Consider the following 23,511-nt stretch of genomic DNA (forward strand, 5'->3'; position numbering starts at 1 on the left):
TCATAGTGTTCTCAGAATCTAATACAGAACTCACATCATGGGCTTAAACCGGTAAATAACTCCAGCAGAATTTTAGGCTCACTGGAAAACAGTCCCAGCATCGACACATGAGCCTAATCAAACTCACATGAAGCTGGCATGCTGTGGGTTGTGATGGGTAGTTATGGTGTTGCTGAGGTTTCAAAGGATGTTCCAAGTCCTTCCTCTTGGTTATGAAGGAAACTGGGTGGTCTTATTGTGTGTAGTTAATGGCTTAATGGCCCGTATACTGATTACTATGTTTAATTACAGGACCCATTGCTGATTATTGTGTGTAGTTACATTAGTAAAAGCCAGGGTGTTGTTCTCCAAGGTGTGGGTCATTTTTAAGAGCTGCATGTCTCAGAAAACCTCAGTATTCCTTTAAGTGTGAGATGTTACAGTCCCCTCATTGCTCAGCGGGTAGGATCCTGATTTATTGTGACAATATTATGAAACATCTTTGAGGCATATTTCATGTCAACTCACTTTTTTAAAATAACTTGGCTCATTTCATGCTTCATGGTATTGTATTCATAGACCATACGTTTTGACACTGACGTAACAGGACGTCTACACCAGCTACTCCCACTTGCCCAAAAACTGCATTCCCCTTGGTTTACTGCTTCACTCATAATGTGGTCCCCAACTCCTACTCCCCCAACATCCAGACCCACAGCAAAATGTTCAGTGTTAAATCAACTCTTACAGTGTACATATGGTCCCAGTTGGACTCACATGTACTGTGTTAGATTTGAATTAACAGTGGACATTTTGCCGTGTACACATCTAACACCAACACTAGCGGCAATGCCAGCACCTCATTTTCTGATGACATTACCAGGATTCCTTTCTCTGTCCTGGAATCCAGCCTGTGTGTTTGCCTTTGTGAAGCGCTGACGTGTGCACATTGTTTTTCCCGTGCCCCGAGAGGAGCGTCTGCAGCTAATCCTCCTGTCGCCCTCCTCTCTGCAGCGGAGGCTGCTGGTTAGAGGATGTGGGCATCGGACGCCCCTGCCGGCTCCCCACCAGATGCTTTGTGGGTTCCGGTTTGCTTTTCGTCTTCCCTGCGTGACCCGCACGCTGCTCCCCACGGCGTGGATCTCCCAAACGCGCCGTTCGGACAGTGGAAAAGAATAAGCGGCGCTTTATTTGGTCACTCTGGTTCCTCCATTTCTCCCCCAAGGCTGTACGGGCCATGAGGGTTTGTGTAAAATGGACCGTTGCCTTCTGTAATCAGCCTTCCAGCCCTCTGGGCAAAGCCAGCACGGTTTTATGGAGAGCTGAATTCTGGGTTCTGATTGGCTATTGGCATTTGCAGTTTTACGTGGATCTCAATGGATTACGCAGGTGACGACTTGTTTTTGAACCCACCGCTCCCCTCGTTTGCTGAGGGATGGAAAGACAGTTCAGCGAGAGGAGAAAAGAGAGGAAGGAGGGGAAAGGATGGAGCTGAAGCTGAGGAGTGTTCCTCTGGCCTATCTCCCCTCTCTCCTCCATTTATCATTCCCATCCAGGCCCCTGCAGCTCATGGCGCCATGTATGGAGATCCCATTTAGGAGATGTCTCTGAGGGCTCCTTATCCGCCATGCAAAACCCCACTGCCCTTTGCTCCAAGGGTCTCTCTCTCTCTTGCTTTCTCTCCCTCTCTCTCCTTCTCCCTCTCTCACTGAGTGGCATGGCTTTTTCTTAAATGCCATCATTTTCACATATGTGCTCTGTTATGTTGCGGGCTGCTTTTTGAAGAAATGTCTAGTGCCACTGAAAAAGCAGGTCTCTCCAAACCCACATCTAAAAAGGCGTGTGAGAGCAGGGGGTAAATGTTCCCTGCTTAGAATCAATCTCATTGCATTCTGACCATAATATGCAACATTTGGTCTGAAACAAAAATACTTGGTAACATTTTATTCAGGTTTAATTTTTGGAAATGCTAAGGTGAGAACTAAAGAATTTTCCAGGATTGCTTACTTTCCATAGACGGTAAGACAGAGATGGCTAGAGAAGATCAGAGGAACAGAAGAAAAAGAAACAGTTGCACACAAATGGACAACAGCTGTGAGAAGTGACACATCACCAGGTCCCAAATGCTGGAATGTGTTCTTTTTCAGCCTTTTTATACAGTAAACAAAAGTTTGCTCCAAACATCTGCAGGATAAAGAGGCGTCAGTCCAGATTTTGTAATATCTCTTATCAAATTGTGGGTTGGCCTTCGGCCACAAACTGTACTTTTATTTTGGCTTGCTTTCCCCAGTATTACATCAGCTTCCTGCTTTCTGCTGTCCAGTATTTAAACAGATTTTGTTTTTCTCAAATGTCATTTTGGCACTGTGAAGATGTAAGGTTAGCCATGTGCAGAACTGAGGCAAGCAGTGCTGAGGGCTGTTGATGGAACTCTGTGTTAGATAGCCTCTTGTGTACCTCTGGCAACCTACCTGCCTCTGCTACAGCCAAAGAGTGACCAGCCAGTGCAGTGTGACCTCTGGAAATAATGAGATGGTGCTGAACTGGCCTCTCAGCTGTACCTGCCATGGAGCTAGGAGTGCTCACTAGTTTCACGAGTTCACTCTGTGCGTGTGTGTGTGTCACTGTCAGGAGTGCATATGTGTGTTTGCATGAGTTCAATACTACAATTATGTAGAAGTATGTTTTAGTGTGTGCAAGTGTATGTATGTGTTTCAAGTTGCTTTTTCAGTCACTAATTGGCAGCAGACAAAGAAGATTGCTATTTTTGGTACAACCGTACATTAATTCCAGACACGCTGTTTTAATGGTCCTGGAGAAAGTACAGCAGACCTCAGTCAGCCTCCATCTGAATACACCAGCCTTAATTCCTTCTGTGATCTTTGATTTCAGCAGAGTTTAATCATAGCTGTTTTATGCCGGGAAAAAGGGTGTTTTCCAAAGGGTCTTTCCCCGTAGTAGTATACCACACACCTTTAGTCAATCTTGCATGTCAGCACAGCCATTTAATAAAAGCAAGCTGAACCCTTTTAAAGCAGCTTTGCTGAGTGGATTTGCTTTGATTAGGCCTTGATGGAGGGTTTGGAGGCAGCGCGTGGGGTCTGGATATCCTCCTCCCCCATCCCGACACCTCTGTCGTGGGTACACCATCCATCACTCTCCCAGGCCTTCGATTGCCTTTAATTATGTTTTAAAGCAGGGGATTTCTGCTCCTGCTCCAGTGCCTACCCTGTGTACACCTGAAGTCTAGACTTTAGAGCCTACTCAGACCCTCCCTCGGCTCTTTTATAGAGACAACAACAAATGCAAAATTATTAAATAAAACTTGAACTGAGTACACTTTTTCAGTAGCTTAGTGCTCCGGTCTACGTGTATGTGTGTGCGTGTATGTGTGTGCGTGCATGCGTGTGTTTGTGTTTGTGTGCACGCAAAAGAGACAGAGATTGCATGTGTGTGTATGAGCAGGATGCATATCCTGTTCAGCAGAGATAGTTTTATGGTTTTGCCCAAACACAGTGTGCAGGTACCTGTCGCAGGGGAAAGGGACGCTCTGTTGAAATCCCCTCATCTTTGAGTGTGCTGGGGAGCGATGGAGCTGCTTCCCCAGGGGGTCAGCAAGCTGTCAGACCTCTCAGCTATTCATTTAATTTTGAGCGCGTTGACTGAACCTGTCTGTTTGGATCAGTGGCTTTTGGAAACAGCTTTCCAACGCCTTCATCTGTTTTTCTCGTAATGAGACAGAGCCTTTTGGCCTTGGCACTGCATCGCCTCGATGGCCCTTGTCGTTGAATCATAACATTCAAGAAAAGACACACAGTCCCTCTCCAGATGAAATACAGGCAGTGCAGCTCTCCACAATAATCCAGGGGGGAGCACAGAGATTCATGTTGGAGATGCTGGAGTTCACTGGGATTCTTTCAGGAGAGGGCATTACAGTGTTCCCAAAGCAGGGCCTGTTCTGTTCTAGTCTATTCTCATTTATTTGGTACAGCTATTGAGTGTGTGTGTGTTTGTGTGTGCGTATTTTGTGGAATTATGTATGATATATGTAGTATTGGAAATACTAAAGCATTTTATATGGTTTGTACTGTAATAATGATATCAATCAAATATCGGGAGCATTTTTAGAATTTTCAACATCTGTTGAAACTGATAAGCATGTGGCTACTGGAAAGAATTAAGATAACACACTGATTTGCAGTGTCAGTCTGCATGAATTTCTTGGATCTCTGTTTCTGGTTTCTAGATAGAACAAGGCAGACTACAAGCCCTTGCCAATCTGATTCATTACAGCCTGCATACCTGAAAAACCACCCTTAAAATGCAATGAATGTGAGTGAGAACTAGCTCTGTATTTGTGAGGTAGGGAACTGACACTGCATTTGAGTAAGCGGGGAGTGATGCTGAATCAGAGCTCTGCACTCCGGCAAAACCAGCCGGGTGGAGCACCACGCTCCAGGAGTCGAACCCTCTGGGGTCACTGCCACTGCGTCGCATTTTGGGCACGCTCCGCTCAGTCGGGCCTGCCGTGGGAAATCCGCATCACGCAGGCCCGCCTTGCATTCCCAGATGGCCGCGGTGCTTCACATTCAGGTGAGCGTGACAGCGACGTTAAGCTCCTGTCATGTTTAAGGGTGTGGTAATCCCTCAGCGCTGACCCCGTACCTGGCGGAGGGGTGCAGCGATGGAGGAACAGGCTCCAGTCCCCGCCTGCTTCAAAGGGAGAGCGGATTACTGGTAAGTGGACCCCAAGGTGCACCTCAGCCGCTGCGGGCCCGATCTCCAGGGGATTATCCCCCCGGACCCTGGCGCTCAGAGCCCTGGGAGTGACCCCTGAGAGCTCAGGCAGGCCCAGGCAGAGTGGTCTGAATGTGGGAGGGAGAAGGGAGACACCGGGGGTTGCTGGAGAAGAGCTGGGAGAGATGGAAGGAAGAGCCTAGGGAAGAGAAGGGAGGAGGTGGGGGAATGAGTGGGGTGAGGAAGGTGAGAAAAATGAGCGGGAGCAATGAGGGAAAATCCCATTCACACTGCAGGCAAAGCAGCCTTTTTACAGCCGAAGCCCCCTTGTATTTGTGTGAAAGGTCTCTCACCCCAACTCCACTCTGCTATCTGTCACATTAATACCTATGGTATGCTAACTGGTGGTTTATTGTGCAGTTTGTGCAGCTGAACCGGTGAATCACTGTATCATGTCGGCGCTGGTGCGCAAAGCCAGACAAACAGATGGCTTTGTCAATCACAGGGCTAAAAAAAAGCAACCTCTGGAAGTCCAGTACACATAATGTTAACTGTTGAATATAACTGTCTGGTATGTTAAGTAATAATATACCAAAAGAACATGATATTGGGTTAACGTGGCACCAATAAGGTGTAAAATGCAAATGCCAAACATGTTGTCTCCTTATTATTTAAAGTTTATTGAGTCTATACTATGTATTTATTTGTGCAACATGAGACATTTTAGATTACTACATGCTTATATAAAAGGTGCATTGATACAGTATGTTCCAAATCAGTCTAAGAAAACATTATTTTTAATTAATTGAAGGAAAATAAATATAATTTGGGAGGGGGTTGGTACTACTTTGCATATGGACCAAATATTAAGTGTTGTGGTTGTGCGGTAAGTGCACCACATTTGTCTTATGTGTGCGCACATTTAATTAAAAAAATACTATTACCTGCTGTGAGCCCAAGCTTCTGGAGCCAGAGCCGATCTGCACCTACCGCGTCTGCTGCTTGTGCTCGTGGCTCCCAGTAGGCTCTTACTCATTTTGTAACCTCTCTTCAAGCGATGACCTCACTGCCTTCGCTCATTTATCTATTTATACATGCAAGCCTGTAATAAAAAAGGCGCATAAATGTCAGACATACTTCATGATGGGACTTCGCTTTTTGGAATCACAGGCTCTAATCAAATCACTGCCGTCGCTTGTTCTGGGTCAATTGGATTTAGGAGCCGGACGAGATTAGACCCGGGGAGACACCACTGTAATGTAATGGATCTGCTAGCCGCGGCGCTAATGATCTGCTTAGCCCTGGAATTTATTTTATGACATATTTCCGTGTCACAGCTCAGTGCAGTCGTTCCTGTAATTACATTTATGCCCCAGACATGATCAACTGGTCCTCCTGCCTGGCAGAAAAGCCTTTTGTTATCTCCTCCTTGGTGCTGTATGTCTTGCATTTAAAAAAAAAAGATTTATTCTCTTATGCAAAGCAGTTTATCATTTATGCTAAAGTAAATGACAGCCCAATGCATCACTCATGTCAGAAATGGCAATTGTCAAACCAACAGTCTTCCTGTCATTTCCCATTGCCATAACCACTACTCCATGCTGGCTGCTGTGAATAGGAATTTGCTAGCTCAACCATAGTGATAGTACTGTATGTGGCTAATGTTATGCTGTGGACCACTGAAACCAGAAGTTTTATTTTTGACTTGAAATGGTCTTTACTTGACTTGCGAAGGTATCCAGTTGGACAAATCAGGTGCCCTAAGGAACATTTTTGAGAGGATGAAGATCAGCCGGTATGAGGAGGCTGGTTGCAATGCAAGCATGGTGGTGAGCTTGCACTTGACGGACCCTTCTAGTGCTGTGTCTACTCCGTAATAACACATGCACATTTTTGCACGCTCCTGTGCATTCGTTTGGTGTTGTCTGAATTCCGAGGGGCGTGGCTTGACATTTCCTGCCAGAGCCACGCCCCCATCCCTCCCCACTAAGGCGTGATTGATTTGAGTACTGCCCACTGGAATGGCCTTTTCCCCTGAGGGGCGGAGGTGGCGAGGGAACTCTGTGTGTGGCAGGCAGTAAAGGTGCCGTTCAGAGGGTAATAATCTGCTGCTCCCGACCTCTGGCCGGGTGACACTGTGTCCCTACTGCTTCTGTGACCCTCAGATTAGGGAGGTCTCTGTCAGCCAGAGGTCTCAGAAACCAACAGACATTAAAAATTAGGGGCAATGTTGGAAAAAATGAAAAAAGGCGTCATGGAAGAAGAAATGAGAGATGGTAGGGCTAGCCTATAAAATCTTTGTTTCATTGATCCATAACACATTTCTATCATACTTCTAACAAGAAAAAATGTATATTTCAGTGGATCTGTATATGGTTTGGCATGCATGAATTGCTTCAGCATGGAAATAATGTCCATTTGGATCGAGGAGGTGGTTGAGAGAATGTGTGGGACCTCTGGCTATGATAGATTTTCCTGTTTCGTTTATTCATTTTATCGATTCCTTTTCCAGTGGAACCACAGGAGGCTCAGTCGACTGGTACTGCAGCCTGTCGTCTTCAGGGTCCAAACTGGTGCTTCGCTGCCTGGCGTGTGGCCACCTCCCCCTGTCTGTGTGTTTAGACCGGGGGTGGGGTGGGGTGGGTGGGGGGTCAGGAACAAAAGAGCTGTGAGCTTGCCTGCTTGCTGTCCCTGCTTGTGTTTCAGTGGAGCCTCCAGTGCGGATAGCTGGGCTCAGCTGGTGCTTAGCAGAGCGGCGGCAGGGAGAGACTCTCAGCCATCTGAACTGAGAAGGGTGCGAGAGCGCGGCCTGTCTGATCCCGCCACCTCGCCTGTGACAACAGCTCGCCTAGCGGGCAGCGGAGAGGACGCTGAGGGGAGAGGGGCTCTGCTAGCGGATCTGGTTGGCGTGTGCGCTGTTACTGTGGTGGAGGATGAGCTTCCTATTGCTCCTGCAGTGCAGCCCAGTGATGTGGACTGGCAGGGTTTCCTTTTGGTCCCCGGCTCAAAAATCGTTGTCAAGAATTTCTGCAATGCGAAGGTTTGCCTGTTTCTCTCTCTCTCTCGCTCTCTTGCTCTCTCTCTCTTTCTCTCTCTCTCTCAGTGCTGCCAATCTGATGATTTGCCCTCCCTTTCAAACCTGCAGAACCATAGCACCTCCTCCCCTATCAACCCCCCCACCCCCCCAAGCATGTTTGCCTGTCGCCTGCAGTCAGAAAGGGAGGGATTATATATCCTGGCAAGGGGGAGCCCTTTGCCTGACTCCCCCCCCCCCTCCCGAGTCTCTCCGTGTTCTTGAGTTCAGGCTATTATTCCAGTCTCCTTTCACTTGCTGACAGGGTGCACCAGCTCTGCTCCACTTGTAGAAGAGGGTTTTTTTTAGTGAAGGGAGGCAGGATACTCCAGCACCCTTCTGAAGTTTCCTCTTTGAACTACTTGGATGCGGATAATTCAATTTTTTCCCCTTTGGCCCCCGACTACAAAGGGCTGAAGAGGATCTTACTGTTTTGTGTGTTTGATTGTGTAGCAGTGCAGAGGAGGTCAGCTTATTCTAGCCTCTGAGTGTGTGTGTTTGTGTGTGTGTGTACGCACGTGTGTGTGTGTGAGTGTGTGCATGCCAGTGTGCATGTGCATGTGTGTGTGTGTGTACCTTTTGCCTTTTTGGAAGACAGTAGCTGATTTGGGGCGCTGTATGGCGTTGGCCCCTGAGAGTGCTCTCACAGGGGCTGTGCGCTGAGTGGATTGGAGCGCAGAGCAAGGTGAGTTTTTTTTTTTTTTTTGGGTGTAACCCCCTCCTCTTTCTGCAGGAGAAAAGGGGACTGCAACCCAATGAAATTATATTCACTTATTCATTCTGTTTCATTCGTGGCTGAATAGGTCCATGGGGAGAACAGCTTTTAATGACTTGCAGTCAGTTGCGCTGTTTGTTCTTCTAAACCACTTCAGATGAGAGCTTGTTTTTTCTCCTTTCTTTCTTTTACTTCTCTGCTATTCCCTGCATTGCAGGAGGCATTGTCTGTTGGTCCAAAGCCAAGCCAAGTCGATTCCACAGAACAATCAGATCCTTTCTTCTCTCTATTCTCTCCTTATTGCTGTGCATATGTAGGAGGCATTGGTTTTAATAGGCTTATGACACGTGGAGACCTATGCAACTGTATTTTCATTTTAGATTGTGTTTGCTGTTTCCTTAACACAGATGGTTTTCATTTCTGCTACAATATATTCCACAGGTTTTTAGTCAGTGCCACATGCATTAAAAACCTAAGGAATTCCCCATTCAATTTATATACTACCCGTGCTAGAATATATTTTTCTGCAAAGGCAGCTTTCTCAATTCATTTCTCAATTTGGAACAGGCAGCAGTGGAACTGTTGAAATCAAAATAAATGCACCTGTCAAACAAGTAAATGACCTTTATTAAGTTGTATTATGGCACACACTGAGAGCGCTTCAAGCGATTCCGCCAATAACTTTAGCACTTATAGGGTCTAACAATGATGGCTTTCAACTGCCGGGGGCTTCAGGAAACGTGCACTACAATAAGATTTAAACTTCCCTTTATTCTGAAGACAGGGGCTGAAGCGTTTTGTTTCTGGGCCGTCTGTCACAGAGCATTATACAAACAGTGAACGGAGTTGCCTGGTTACTCATTATTACCACAGCTCTGGCTAGCGTTAGCCTTTTCAGACAAATCCAATCTCAGTTTTTATGAGGGAAGTTGAGTTGCTTATTGATGTCAGGCGAGAGGGAAATAAAAAGGTAAATGCATCACTATGAGACATATTGACATTCTTTTTGTGTGTTGGAGTCATTATGACGTTGCGATCCCTATTCTGTCTGTGCACAGTGTTTCGAGAGCCCTGCTGTTGTACTGCTTGAGTGCCTCCATTGTGTGTCTATTCTAGCTGTGCTGAGTCTGTGTTGTTAGTGCAGTTGTGTTTCTGTGTATTGTAACTCAATGCAGTTTCTGCATAGCCTGTTGAAGTTGTGTGGGTGAGAGGGGTGAAGTCTTTTGCTGTCTCTCTGTATTTTTTCTCTCTGAATTTATGTCTGTGTTTATGTGGTGCTGTTCAGTTTGTGTTTTTGTGGTCCCTCAGAGAGTTCTGTGTAGTTTATGTCTGTATTTTGATCATTATTTATTTGTCTAGATGTGCTGCGTTCGTTTTGTGATGTGTGCCTGGGCGTTCTTGTATGTATTTGAACGTTTTTGCTGAACATGCTGTATGCAAGTATGCTTCCGGTGCCTGTGTGTTGTGGTCAATGTGCTGCACTGTATGGCTTAAACACATTATAGTTCCGTGCCATTGATCGTCTGTGTTCGCTGCGGTGCTGCACATACTAAAGCTGTGTGTGAGACTGTGATGTTGGGTGCTCTATACGCAAGGTAGCTGTGTTTTGGTGAGGTTTTCTATGAGGGAGACAGTTCCTCAGATGGTGTTCTGGGTCTGCTCGTTTGAGCCAAAGAAAACCAGCACAGGGGCCCCTGCAAGCATCCTGCATGTTTCTCACATAAACCAGACTTCATCTCCTACTCCTCATCTTTATGCATTCCAGTACATTCCCTGTCTCTCCCTGGTTCATTCTTGGCGTAATTACCATAGGGAGGATAGGCTGATAAATGTTGTATCAGGATGACGAAGGAGGGCTGGGAAGGCGGGGTACAGTCTCGCTGTGGGATGGCGGTCCCCAGAGGGCACCTCCGCAGCAGGACTCCTGCTGCCATTGCTCACTACAGCTCAGACGCTTCCTGCGGGCTTTTCAGCAGCAAGGATGTACCTGCGTTATGGTAGCAGCGGGGGCCTTATGGAAGTAAAAAATGAAATGTAAAATGAGTAAATGGAAATGACTGGCTGGAGTGGTGCTGGGTGCAGATGGAGGGAGCGAGTTCTCTCGCTCTCTTGTATTGTGATGCGGCGTGATGTCAGTCAGCCCGCAGCCACTCGCTCATTATCTCGGTATCAGGGGCTGCGTTCGGACCGGCGCGGCTCTGCGCTTCTGGAATCTGTGCGCTTAGCATTCAGCGCCCGAGGACTTGTCCGCCTCAGGCGCAGATAGCTCGTTTACCTGCCAGTGGAGATGCGCGTGGGGAGGGCCTGTGACCTCGGTAACCGACCGAGCGGGAGAACAACAGCGGTCTGGACAACTCTCGTTTCCTGTCTCCACCTGGAGTTCTCATATCCACCCCTTTTTCAGAGCGGCTGCTGCGCATTTCAGCGCTCTGCCCCTGAGTGCTGCATTCGACCCTTTGCCCCACTGTGTGACCCCCACACTGGGGTCACTAGGAAAGAAGAGGGCGTGTTTCAGGGCCCCCTGCCAAGCCTGCTCAGCCCAGCATCCACTGGGCCAGATAGGAGTGGGGCAGTTGGCAGCCTGACAAAGGACACAAACCCCTCACACCTTTTTTCTCTGCAGCAGCAAGGAGAAATATTGTGCTGAAATCGCATTGCGCTGACACTTAATGGGCAATTCCCATTTGTGCCAGCTCCTGTAGAGTACATCCTGTACAGTACGGTGGTTCTGTCTGTGCATGCAGGCCCAGGAGGCCTGAACATGGTACCTGTCAGTATGCATCAGTGTGCAGCATGCAGGGATGATGCTCGGTTGCAGCTCAGGTCCCAGTGAGCAGAACCCGGAATCTAGTGCGGTGGTAATCTAGGCTGAAATACATTTTGACATAAATGGACTAGGTTAACTCCAATGTAGCTCAGGTTTAATGTCGCTATAGCCTGGCTACTTCCTAGCTGGTCAGAAAATGTTTCCTTTTGAACCAAATACACTGGTTTTCACCTGAATGCCTAGACAGCATTTCGCCAACTTTTCACTGACCTTTCACCCCAAAAATGTTCTCTTGGGTTTGAAAAAAGCTGCAGAACAGCTGATGATCTTTCAGGTTGAACTGGTTGAGCTTGACATTAATCTCCCTCAGGCAGTACTACTGTTAGGCTGCCTGGAACAGGAGGAAATTCTAGAAAACCTGGGTTCTAGAACACCTCACACAGGGTTGAGTGAGCGCTAACAACTGGGAGCAGGTAGAGAGAGAGAGACAGCTCTGATTTAGTGCAGGGCTCTCAGTATCTTCTGATGGCTTCAGTATGCCCTTAATTAATGTGGGTCATTCTTCAGGGAATTACTTGTGAGGGGAAAGAGCAACAGATGACTCCACACTGGAAACATTAAGCTTTATCAGAGCCCCAGCCCTCAGACTCCCTTCACAGAGAATGCCTTTTAGCACAGGTTGTGGTAACCTTTGCCAGCCTGCTACACCTGATTCCAATGAGAGAAAGAGTGAGAGAGAAACAGAGAGGGAGGGAGGGGGGTTGTAGGGGCTGTACTTGCTGTACCGTTGTAAATGTGCCGTCGGAAAGGTACAGTACTTTTATTGAAAGGCTGATTGCATTTGCCAAAGTCCTGTGACAAGCTGCAGGGAAATAAAACAGGACTGTTTGGATTGTGCCCACTGCAGCTCATCCCAGTGCTTTTATTACAGTTTCGCTGGCTGTTTATTGCCTCTCTGTAGGAAAGCAGAATAAGCAGAAATGGATATTGTGAAGAAGAGAGTGCACTGACTGATGGGTATGAATGAATCTGGGACTGGCACTCATTGGGCAGTATTTCTGCGGGATGGCAGCTCACCGCGACCCCCATCCCCCCACCCTCCTCAAGGTGACCGCGGCTCCAGCCTTGATGGTGTTTGGATGCAGTCCCATAATGCTATACTATTAGATTTCTCTTTTATAGTGACTGGTGTTAATATGACGAGCCTAGGCATCGTGTCTGTCCCTGATTAATATAGCAGTGTTGGGGGGGTCGCGGTGTGCCAGGAAGCTTGATGCCTGCCGTGTTTGTAAAGTGTCTCTCTGGGCTATCTTTAGGTCCAGTGGTCCCCCCTTCACCAGAGCTGAGAGGTGAGATTTGAGAGTGACGGGATTCAAGAGTGGAGAGGCGCCAGTGAAGTTCAGAGGCAAAAATAGCAGAACCTACCACGACAAGCCTGCAAGAAGCACAACCAGCAAGATGATGACGATGATGATGATGATGATGGCGACCATGGTGACATGCGGATCCCTGCTGTTGCTCGGGCTGATGTCTGCACAGGCCTCATCCAGCGGAGTACCTCGGACCAGTGGCTCTTCATCATCATCCTTCTCTTCATCCTCCTCTTCCTCTCCTCGTATGAAGCTGTCCTACAAAGGTAAGGCCTGTTTTACTAATTTACTATTTTCAACCCAAAAACCAGTTTTCAAGTCTTCGAGCAGATGATGCCTGATGGTAATGATGGTCTTGGTAAAGAAAGGTGATTGATATTTGTCTAGGGCAGTCCAGTAGACCTGCAATGAGAGTTTCCACAAAGCATCTTTTTCCCCTTAGCACAGGAATGACTTTTTGTGGACCAACTGGCCATGAAGGAGGTGGGTTCAGCTGGGTTCAACAGACTGTCTGTGCAGTTTTTCTAGTTGAAAGGCAAATGAGACTGTATAGACTTAGTTTCTGAGGAGATTAACACAAAATAAAAGCTTTTTTTGGTAGACATAAAAGGTTTGTAAGCTGAATAAATATTTCCCATGCTCCAGGCTATGTTTTTACATTTGAATCTAAGTGACATACTATAAATATGTAAGGTAAATATTTTATGGATCTTTTAAGGATCTTCTTTGATATCCATTCCTGGTCTTGTTGGACCATCAGAGCGGTCTCCGTAGTTTAATTCATGGTCTTGATATGTGCGCAGATCAGTCGATAAAATGTTGAATGGCATCTTCATTTCCAGAGTGTCTGTAGTGTTTAGGGTTTTCAGGTCTTCCTTGTGCTCAGTGCATAAACCACTGTGCACCAGTATTCATCAGGGTGGGGTGATAATTCTATCCACAGGGAATGGGGGCTCAGTATTCTTAAGTAAAATCAATTATTTATCTGGAATGAAAACCCACTGAAGTGTGCAAATCCTTTAAAAATGGAGGTGTGGGCAGCTGGGGGACCTGTGTCTGTTTATTAGCGAATCCAGTGCACATGCTCAGCAGGCTTTGGCGCGTTTGTAGTTTGCCGCTGGAGGTGGTCCAGCATTAAGTGTCACACTCTGAGGAGCAGTGCATCCTCAGATGTCCAGTAAAGAGTCTTTTGTGTCTGCTTCTAGTAGCTTTCCAGGTTCAGCCATGCCCAGCTCTACAGCCGCTATCTTCCTGTTTATCATTAACCTCGCAAGCCACCGCCCTTTTCTGTGTGCATTCAAGTGTTCCAATCTACAGGCCACCGGCACTGACTCCAGTGCCTTGACTGACTTCTTATATTTGGGTATCTTAGTAGAACAGTACATAGTTCCACACAGAGTAAAGTGTGACATTATGGACCTCACCTCACCTAAGGCACAAATTTTATCAGGGATTCTTGGACCTGGTGAAGGGGTGAATGGTTGAAGCCATGCACCCACTTCCTAGTCACCCCTTCAGCATGGTGATAAAAGCTCTGATTGGAACATCTGTTGCCCCAAAGACCCCCAGGAGTCCGCCGTCTCCAAGGCAACTGTGGAAGGCAGCCATAGTGCCACAGTGCCACAGAGAGAGCTGGGATTAGAGGGATTGGGGTGGGGGGGTTCTCCATGAGAGCACAACCCAGCACCTCACTACTCAGAGAAAAATAGGTTTGAATGGTCAATCAGTGTGAATCGCAGGCTTACATTTGACTTTTAATAGTCTTCCTCACAATGACCAACTCTCCAGTCCCACCTATTGCTCATGAAGCTGAAATACTGAGGTCATGCAGAAGTGATGTAATAAGCCCTGGGATATCCCAGCCAAATAAAATGAAACTGAACCCAGAGGAGAGAAACTTCCAGAACTGTGGGAGCGTGAGTGGAGCAGTTCCACACAGGAAGTGGCCTCATTGCGAGCTAAAGTTTGTTGATAATGGCATTACACGCCACACTCCTCCGGGACAGAATTACGTCTTTTCAGGGAAATCTCCTCGTTCTTCGCAAGCGGCGCAAACGGTAAATCACACCAGCGCGCTGGGCCCTCAGCCAGCTCTGACGTGGTATTTTTATCCAGAACGGCGAGCCCGAGACGCTGGGTCTGCTGACGTGTTTGTGAGATAAAGCGGCGTCACCGCGGGCCCGGGCTGTCTGAAGCTCGCACAAGGGCCACGGTGTAAAGAAATGTAAATAGTTGGCGTGTGAGAATGCCGCATCTCCTCTGACACCCTAGTCAGGGATGTGCGGGGGGCACCGGAGGGGACTCTTTGGGAGAGGCGTCTCTCGCTGAGGTAATGCAACATTCTGAGGCCTTCACTCCATGCCCTTACACTGTTTCAGCCCTCTATTTTAGTCCTGGGGTGTCACCGCAGTGCTGAGTTATGGTCCTGCTGCTTACACTTCTGAAGGTGCTTCTGCACTGTGCTGAATGCATGTGTCTGTGTAAAATATTCACGTGTGAGTGTTGAGAATGCGAATACCTGCGTGTCAGAAAGAGTACAAGACTTGAGTGTGTATGTTGAAGCAGAAGGTAGGAAGTGTGTCAGTTTGTGTGTGTGAGTGTGTGAACATGTGTTTGTGTGTGTGTGTGCGTGCGTGTGTGTCTGTGTGTATGCGTGTGTGCATGTGTGTGTGTGTGTGCGTGCGTGTGCATGTGTGTGTGAGTATGCTTGTGTGTGCATGTGTGTGTGCAATTGAAAGTGTGTGTGTTTGTGTATTCCCCTGTCTGTAACTGCTCGTTGTCTCTGCAGAGCTCCAGGCCTTCCACGGAGTGCGGCGCTTCGAGCTGGAGCGCTCCTGCTGCTTCAGTGCTCTCCTGCTGGATGAGGAGAGGGGAAGGCTGTTTGTGGGGGCCAGGAACTTCCTGCTGTCTCTCAGCCTGGACAACATCGCCAAGCAGGAGCACAAGGTCAGCCTTTCAATGAATAATCAGTTCACCAATTAATCAATCCATTAGCCAGTCTTGGCAAGCAGTTTGTCAGTCATTTTTTCTTTCTAACCCTTGGTCTGTCTGACCATATACAATATACATACAGATTGGGAGTCGATATGTTATATGTGCTAAAAACTGTAAGTGTGCTGTATATGCTGAAGACAGTCAGTATGGTGTATGTGCTGCAGGGAAGCAGTATGGTGTATGAACTCCAGGGAATGAGTATGATGCATACACAGCATTGTGCAGGCCATGTGTAATGGACCAGTGATGACAGATTGATGGATCCCAGTCTTATCTCTGAATGGAAGAGATTGGGGTTCAGAGGTCAATGCACAGTGCCGGACTCCTAACAGGAGGGATCAGTTCATCTTTGATTAACTGTCATCAACCCAACCCCCCTCCCTCGTTCCTCCTCCCTTGCAGTTGAACCCCCTAACCTTTGATCCTCTCCGCACACCACTGCCTCCCCCCTGACAGATGTGATATCTGCCCTCAGCCCTCTATCCATCAGGTGCTGAAGCCAATCACTGACTGTTCCCACACCGTTTTCTCGGCTGTGATTTATGGCGTAATTGGAAGGTTTAGTCACAGGATCACAGGGCTATTGTAGCGTCTTCTCCCAGTTGTTATTTTTTTTACTTCTTGACTGTGTCCTGAGGAAGGCAGACCAGCATGAACTACTGACATTTTTAGCAGGAAGAAAATATTCTATATGAATGGTGTATGCAAGCTCTTTGGTGTCGAGCCAAAAATTGGAGCCATTCAGATTAGGAAAGTGACTGCTGTCTGTTGCCTCCTCAGGCAAAGAATGAATTGAACAGGATGCTGTGGAAAATGAAACCACAGGGTCTTTCAGAAAGCAGATGCAATCCCTGTACCAGGCAATCCTCCTCTCCTGAGGCATCTGCTCTCTCATTTCCCCCCGAGACATTCACACCTTCCAGGCAGCGAGTAGCATCGGAAGCTCCCCTCACATTTCACAAGGCTAAAGAATTTCTCCAGCATTTCTGAGCAAGCGTGGTGCGTCGCATTTGGGTAAATGGGGTGAGGAGCGTATACTGAATGTGGGTCACTCTTGAGGGTGTTGCTGTGTTTTGTGGGCTGTCTTATGAGGAGCACAGGGGAAGGGTCTGGGGCTCCCACCCTGTGATTTGACATTCCTTTTTTAATGGGAGGAGGCTGGGTACAGCCAGAGGGAAGAGGTGTGCAGGCCTCTACCTGATGGGATATTTCAGAGCAGTCCAAAGCCCTCAGGCCACCGCTCTCCCTGCTGCACCCCACACTGGGGAAAAAAGTAGGTCTTTCCTACAGGCCTACCTCAAAGTCTGGCTATCGCATTACCAAACCCAGACCTGAACTCTCCCATTACCAAACCCAGACCCAGCCTATCCCATTACCAAACCCACACTTAAGCTCTCCCATTACCAAACCCACACCTAAGCTCTCCCATTACCAAACCCAGACCTAGGCTGTCTCATTCCCAAACCCAGACCCAGGCTGTCCCATTACCACACCCAGACCCAGACTGTTCCATTATCTAACCCAGACCTAACCTCTCCGATTACCCAACTCAGAACCAAGCTTTCCTATTGCCAAACCCAGGCCCAGGCTGTCCCATTGCAGGCTGTCCGACGCAGTAAAACTTTCAGGGTTAAATCAACTCTTACCGGGTACACATGGAGTTAAATTAACACAGGGCATTTTACTGTGCATTACCAAACCCAGGCGCTGCCTCATTACCAAACACTGGGTTAGGTTGTTTTGGCCTCTGCCTGAATTGTGAGATCCTCAAATGCTTAAGACTGTCCTGGACTGCTAGGATATCTCTGTCAAGACAGCACACATACTGAAAGTACGTGTTTATAATGACTAATGAATATCACTGCCTTTCACACACAAATGAGAGCTAATTCCCATTTTCATTCGATTGGCAGATATCCCACCATTTAGGAGTACTCTGTTTGATCCCATTACAAGGCATGCGAAGCATTACCTGTAAACCTTACCTGTAGGGTTACCTGTAAAAAGTGTATGCTGTGCGGTCCTGAAAGAGGAGGGGAGAGGTGCTAGCCCCGGGCCTTATACTGCAGCCCAGTGTGGAATGCTCGTGTCTGTCACAGCTTGTTTGCTTAGCGATGACAAATCTACTTCCTGCACTGTGCTGTTAGTTTGTTTTAGTTCCGTTTGATTGGATTTATGACATGCGTAACGTTTGACGGATGTCTTTTTGAAAGTCCTGTAATTTAAAAAAAAAAGGTCAGTTTTTGCTTGTGGTCGGCTGTCGTGCAGTTAAGTTTTTATGATTTTATGACAGTTGGTGAGGATTCCTGCACCTTCTGTGTCTCAGAAATGTCCCTGCGGGGACGGGCAGTCGGGTCCTCCCCCGCAGGGTCACGACCCCAGACATACCTCTGTCCCCACCGTCCTCCTGACCCCTGACCCCTGTCCCGTCTGACCTCTCTTTCAGATATACTGGCCGGCCCCTGTGGACTGGAGGGAGGAGTGCAACTGGGCAGGAAAGGACATCAATGTGAGTGCCTCCTCATGCTCGTACATGTAGGCCTGGTCTGTTAGACCAGTGTCTCGCCTTCTCAGTCCATTGTTCTGTTTTACACTGAGAAGCTCCTCAGAGGGGCGGGGGATCCGGTGTTGCTCGGAGTGATTCGGGGCGGGGCACGGCCCGCTCGATGAGGAGATTCTGCCCGCTGTTCTCCCCCTTCTCCTGTCTGACCCCGTCTGAGAGACACTGACTGGCGCATGGAAGTGGTGCTTCCTTCCCCTTCTGCTCGTTTAGAGAGCAGCTGGGCTCAGCTGGGACAGAAGCGCGTTGATTCTGTGCCGCCTGGGTCCCGCTCTGACCCACCCAGACTGCTCTGGGGCCAGAGGGACCACCCACGTTCGTGTGGGATGATTACCCCCCCCAGGTAGCCTGGAGGCTGGCAAGTCCATGCTGTGTGCACTTCTGTGTTTGTGTTTGGTGGGGACCAGGGGACAGGGGATTGGCCCCGGAGACTAGCCACACAAATACCTCACCCTCATCAGCCTGATTATACAGCTGGAGCAGGCAGACAACAGCCTCCATTCATACTGCGGGCCTGGCTCCTGTTACACCTGAGGAGTGTCAGCTGTGTGTGTGTGTGTGTGAGAGAGTGCGTTTGTGCATGTATGTGCGTGTGTGCGAGTGCATGTGTTTTTCTGTGTACATTATCCTGTTGTGTGCTTGTGTTTTTGTGTTTGTGTCCCCCCTCCCCCCAGCCAAATTGAGACATTAGTCTGGAGTGTTTAATAATAAATAATTGAGCAAGCAGCCGAAATGGTGGAGTGCAGAGGAGAAGCCCTGCTGTGTGATTCCTCCTCCTTCATTATCGCAGGATGGGCCAGCCGGCTGCCTGTGGCTTAAACGCAGTCGAAGGCTGCGGCTCGCTTATCTGGATGGCGAGCGCACATCGTTTTTCCGGCGTCCGACCCTGGGGTTTTCTTGGCACTTGTCCTTGGCGTTTGTGTAAAATGAAACCGCACAAAAGCAGTTGTGGCCGGTCGCGGGCGCCTGAATAAATTAGCGGGGGATAAAGCGCAGCTGCTCGGCGGCTCTTTGGGGCTCCTTCACCATGTGTGGTGAAAGCTGTGGGTTACGGGCTTCAGCTCAAGCCCACTCTTGAGCAAAGAGACTTGTGCTGGCCAAACAGGACCTGAATGAGACCGGCTTTTACCCAGTCGTAGAGCAGCCACTCCCTTATATGGAAAAGCCAGTCAGGATTCTCTCAGGTATGGGAGTGGCTATGTGAGCGAGTGAAAGAGAGTGATGAGTGTTGGGATAGTGCTCCATGTCCATCTGAGGGCTAGTCCGCTTGTGTCTCATCCCAGGCAGCGGGCACAGCTGGCATTCCATTTCTTTCACCCCCTTTCACCCTCCCAGAGCCTTCAGCCATTCACGAGAGAAGTGAGGGTCTTCAATCAGCACCTGCTTGGAGGCCTGTGATTGGTCCCAGAATGCATTGTCATTCCATGCGGCACACAGGCGAGCAGATTCTGTGAAATCGAGGGTGTTGGCTGGCTGGCTGTCCAGCAGGACAGCAGGGCTTGGTTGGGAGAAGCAGCTTGTTGCAGCATGCCATAGCTTTGTCACCCTCCTGAAGGACAGGGTGGGATGGATGTTTTCCACTGGGATGGGGCTCTCCCTACCAGGACAGATCTGCCCGTTTTTGTGTGTGCAGGTTTGAGTGTGTGGGTGCGTCTGTGTCCCAGGAAACATGTGAAAGGTCCTGCCTGGCCCGCGTTTGAGGCCATTGTATTTATAAAAATGGTTTATATATGTTACTATACAAAAACAAAGATTGATTGATTGACTGTGTCCCCCCAAAGAACACTCCCACACACCCTGTGAGTAATGAATTCTCCATTGTCCTACTCAAGGGAGAACACATGGTGGACAGAGTCAGCAGCTGACCCATTTCATATGGCCCAACCTCATCCTGCCGCACCCCTCTCTGTGATATGCATCCCTATTATGGATCTACATACTTCAGAGGCGTGGAACACGGTCCCTCCCCAAATTCCCTGACCTAACAAATAAATTCCACCATGGCCACACTTGTAGTGGGAGATGTCAGAAATGAGGGAAGGCCCCTGGAGTTCCACACATTTAAAAACAAACTAAACTACAAGGATGATTTTCAAAGAAACAATTTTGTCAGCACAATCAGCTTTGGTGCTTCCATTTGACAGCAAGAAGATCCCTGAAGCAAGCTGGAATCAAAAACATATTTAATGTATGTGGTGCTCAAACCCAATGCAACTCAAAGAAGTCAATGGACTAATAGAAAAATAAAATAAAATAAAATAAAATATATAAATAAAATACAGCAGCACATGCAAAAGCAAAAAATTATATGTGCTAATTGCATACAAAGATCACAGCCCAAAACCCTAGACAAGCATACAACGAGCAACACCATATTTCATCTAACACCATCTATTTTCATTAGGTTAATAAAATATTGGTGAAAAGCACATTGATTAAAGCAATTAAGTAATCAATTAACTAGCCGCATGACATGACTGAACTAGTGTGCTCAGAGCATGTGCTTCACTGTGAATGTGCCTGACTTGAATCTGAGCTTCATTTAAATGCGGTTCAGTGCTAGCTTCAGTGCACCCAATGACAATTTGTACTTTGCTTCCTTATATCCAAAATACAATGTTTGAACATCTTAAATCAATAAGTGGGTGCAGCATGTACACAAGATATTGGTATGTGTACACCTTTTTTGCAATCCTTTTAAAATTACCTATATATGTATGTGTGTGTGTGTGTGTGTGTTTGTGTGAGAGAGAGTGTGCGTGCACATGCATGTGTGTGTGTGTGTGTGTGTATGTGTGCGTAAAAAGTGTAAAAAGTTAATAGCTGGGTAACTGGTTTATATTGGTTTTGACTGTGTGCTGACAGGGTGTGTGAGAAGTCCAGGCTTTGTTATGTGTGGTGGGCGGCTCTACCTACCATTCTGGGTCAGCTGACTGTGAGGTCCCCTGCGGCACCTGAAAGAGATTTGCTTAACTACCCACCCCCTGCCCCCCATCACAGACACACACACACACACAGGCCCTTCTCTCTGCTCAGTGCAGTGACCTCTCTTCTGACCTTAATTATTGCGCAGTGTGTTTCTCTGTGGGACGGCCCGGGCCACCATGGGAAGGGGCGTTAATCGGATTGTACTGCAGGGCTGGGCTCTGGGACAGGGACTGCCCCTCTCTCTCATAACACTTGGTCCCATTTGTCTTCCTTTGGCTGCCTTTTATAGTTTAATTCTCTAACTATAAAACGCAGCTAAAAGCTTAACTGTCTTTTTTATTCTGCGAGAGTTGTATTTCTGGTAGAAAATTAACAGACTGATCTTTCAAAATTCCCGACTGTTAAAAAAACACTGCTGCTCTTTGAATTCTTGTAAGTGCTAAAATAAGATGCAATGGATTTTTAAAGGATAAACTTAAAAGCACTTATCTGTTCTTTGTCAACATGGAAGTAGCTGAAGGGAGACTGACTTTTTTTTTCCTTTTGAATTTTGTCATGGAAAAGTAAAACATTTGTAAGTTAACCTGAGGGATCTAAACACACTGTTGAATTTTTAGGATCTGGAGTGGCAGAGATCAAAACGGATGTGGTTCTAGATTCTAGGGGATCCAGATTAAGGCAGAATCTAGAGCTATTGTAATGTTGGTGGTCAAATGTGTGGAAAAAGAGGGCTTGGTCCTTCCTCGGCCCATGGACATGTTATCTGACACAGCAAAGCAATGGGAACAGAGCTCCTCTGGTTGCTGATCAGGCTGGGCTCTTTCCGGGCCCTGCAACCCAGCGGACTCGATGCTGCGCAAAGAACAAAGGGTCTCTTTGTCGTTGGGTGCATTGAATGTAGCCATTCTGACCTTTTTTGTGCTTTTCACAGAATTGTGAAATTACAGTGTTCATTGTGAATGAAAGGAGTGTCATTACCCGGGGCTGACTCACAGCAGGGCCTGATCTGGGAGATGGATACCACAATCCCCTCCTGTGAGTCCGGCAGGGACCGGCGCGGGTCCGGGGATGGCAGCCTGCATGTGCTCACTCCACGGGCATTCATTTAATGGGGGCTGGTAGAGTCAGAGGTGAACTCTCCATTGTAGCCCGAGGAATCAGGGACACAAAAGCTGTGATCGGTGACGCACGGCCTCCCGAAGCCCGTCTCTTTACAAGCCCCCGTTATTTATTATTTTGCCAGCTCTTTTGTGGTGCCCCACACATCAAAGTGCTGCTGGCCTGACTGCAGCTCCAGGCTGCTTAACCCTCAGCTGGCCCTTCACTAATTGAAAGTTAGAATGCCACAGGAGCCCTGGTGGGTGGGTGGGGGGAGTTGGGTAGGGGGGTGTGGCCCCCCTGAACAAACATGGCCCCCGCTCTGTTTGTCAACAGCTTAATTGGCGCGTATATGATTCCCCCATTAGCTTTCAAAGCGCTGCGTTCAGAAGGAGGCTCTTTGTTCCCGACCAGGGCTGTGTGTGTCTGGATTAATGACGTGGAACGGGAGGTGGCAGGACGAGAGGGTTCGAGTGCTGATCTCCATCAGCCCGAGGAGAGCGCCATAGGGTTGGGGAGGGGTCGGGCCCGAGATGTGGAGCCCACAAAAGCGTGACCCCCCCCCCCCCACAACCACCACTCAAATTCATGAGCCACAGTGGCTATAGTGCTTACATTAATGAGGCAAATGAATGATGACTCTGTTATTACGCTTGCTGAGATGGATCCTGTAGGGAGCTTTTAAGTGGTTGGCCGTGAAGGCGAGTGCAGCAACAGATGGATAGAGGAACACATTTCTTGATTCATTTCAGGCCCAAGTGTAGATGAGGTCCATAAATTACAGGAAGTGGACAGACAGACAGGGAGAAGCCTGGGCCACAGATATGTGGATGCTCCCGCTCCCCATGCCCTCGCCTGGGGGCCAGGCCCCCCCAGGGTCCACGGCCAGTGAAACCTGATCTGGGCTGGACAGATGTTTGCCACTCAGTAGCCAGTTTTTGTAGTAATACCAGACGGTGTAGCAAATGATCTGCTCTAATGGAGATGGGGGTAGAGAGAGAGAAAGAGAAGGGGGGAGGGCATACCTCTCCAGATAATTACAGTATAGGAGTCAGGAACAGCTGGTTGTGAATGGGGAGGGGGGAGGGGACCAGCTGTCTTGCCCTCGCGTACAGAAGCAGATAAGGTGGCAGACTGGTGTGGGAGGTGACCACTATGGCCCGGGCTTCGGTCACTCATGTGCGCGAGCCTTTCATGTGCTGTGGAGTTCAGCCATTAACTTTAATGTTATTGAGCCCAAGACCCCCACTTTCGTAGAACAATGTTGTGGCTGTGAGTCAAAGGCCATTT

The 23,511-nt window shown here is 48.1% G+C and overlaps 1 protein-coding gene across 3 annotated transcripts in view; it reads left to right on the forward strand.

Moving 5' to 3' along the window:
* sema3b (sema domain, immunoglobulin domain (Ig), short basic domain, secreted, (semaphorin) 3B) overlaps positions 1 to 23,511 on the forward strand; it is a 68,236-nt gene that overhangs the window by 34,957 nt on the left and 9,768 nt on the right. For 2 of the 3 annotated variants that reach the window (XM_064298192.1, XM_064298190.1), the window contains 3 exons: positions 12,588 to 12,907; positions 15,430 to 15,587; positions 18,082 to 18,144. In XM_064298192.1, coding sequence (XP_064154262.1) covers positions 12,730 to 12,907; positions 15,430 to 15,587; positions 18,082 to 18,144 — 399 coding nt within the window. In that variant the 5' untranslated portion in view covers positions 12,588 to 12,729. Of the gene's footprint in view, positions 1 to 8,024; positions 8,475 to 12,587; positions 12,908 to 15,429; positions 15,588 to 18,081; positions 18,145 to 23,511 lie in introns of those variants that run through there. The other variant, XM_064298191.1, reaches the window with a different exon arrangement.

The sequence above is a fragment of the Anguilla rostrata genome, chromosome 11 (assembly GCF_018555375.3).
Source record: "Anguilla rostrata isolate EN2019 chromosome 11, ASM1855537v3, whole genome shotgun sequence".
In the NCBI taxonomy this organism is placed as follows: domain Eukaryota; kingdom Metazoa; phylum Chordata; class Actinopteri; order Anguilliformes; family Anguillidae; genus Anguilla; species Anguilla rostrata.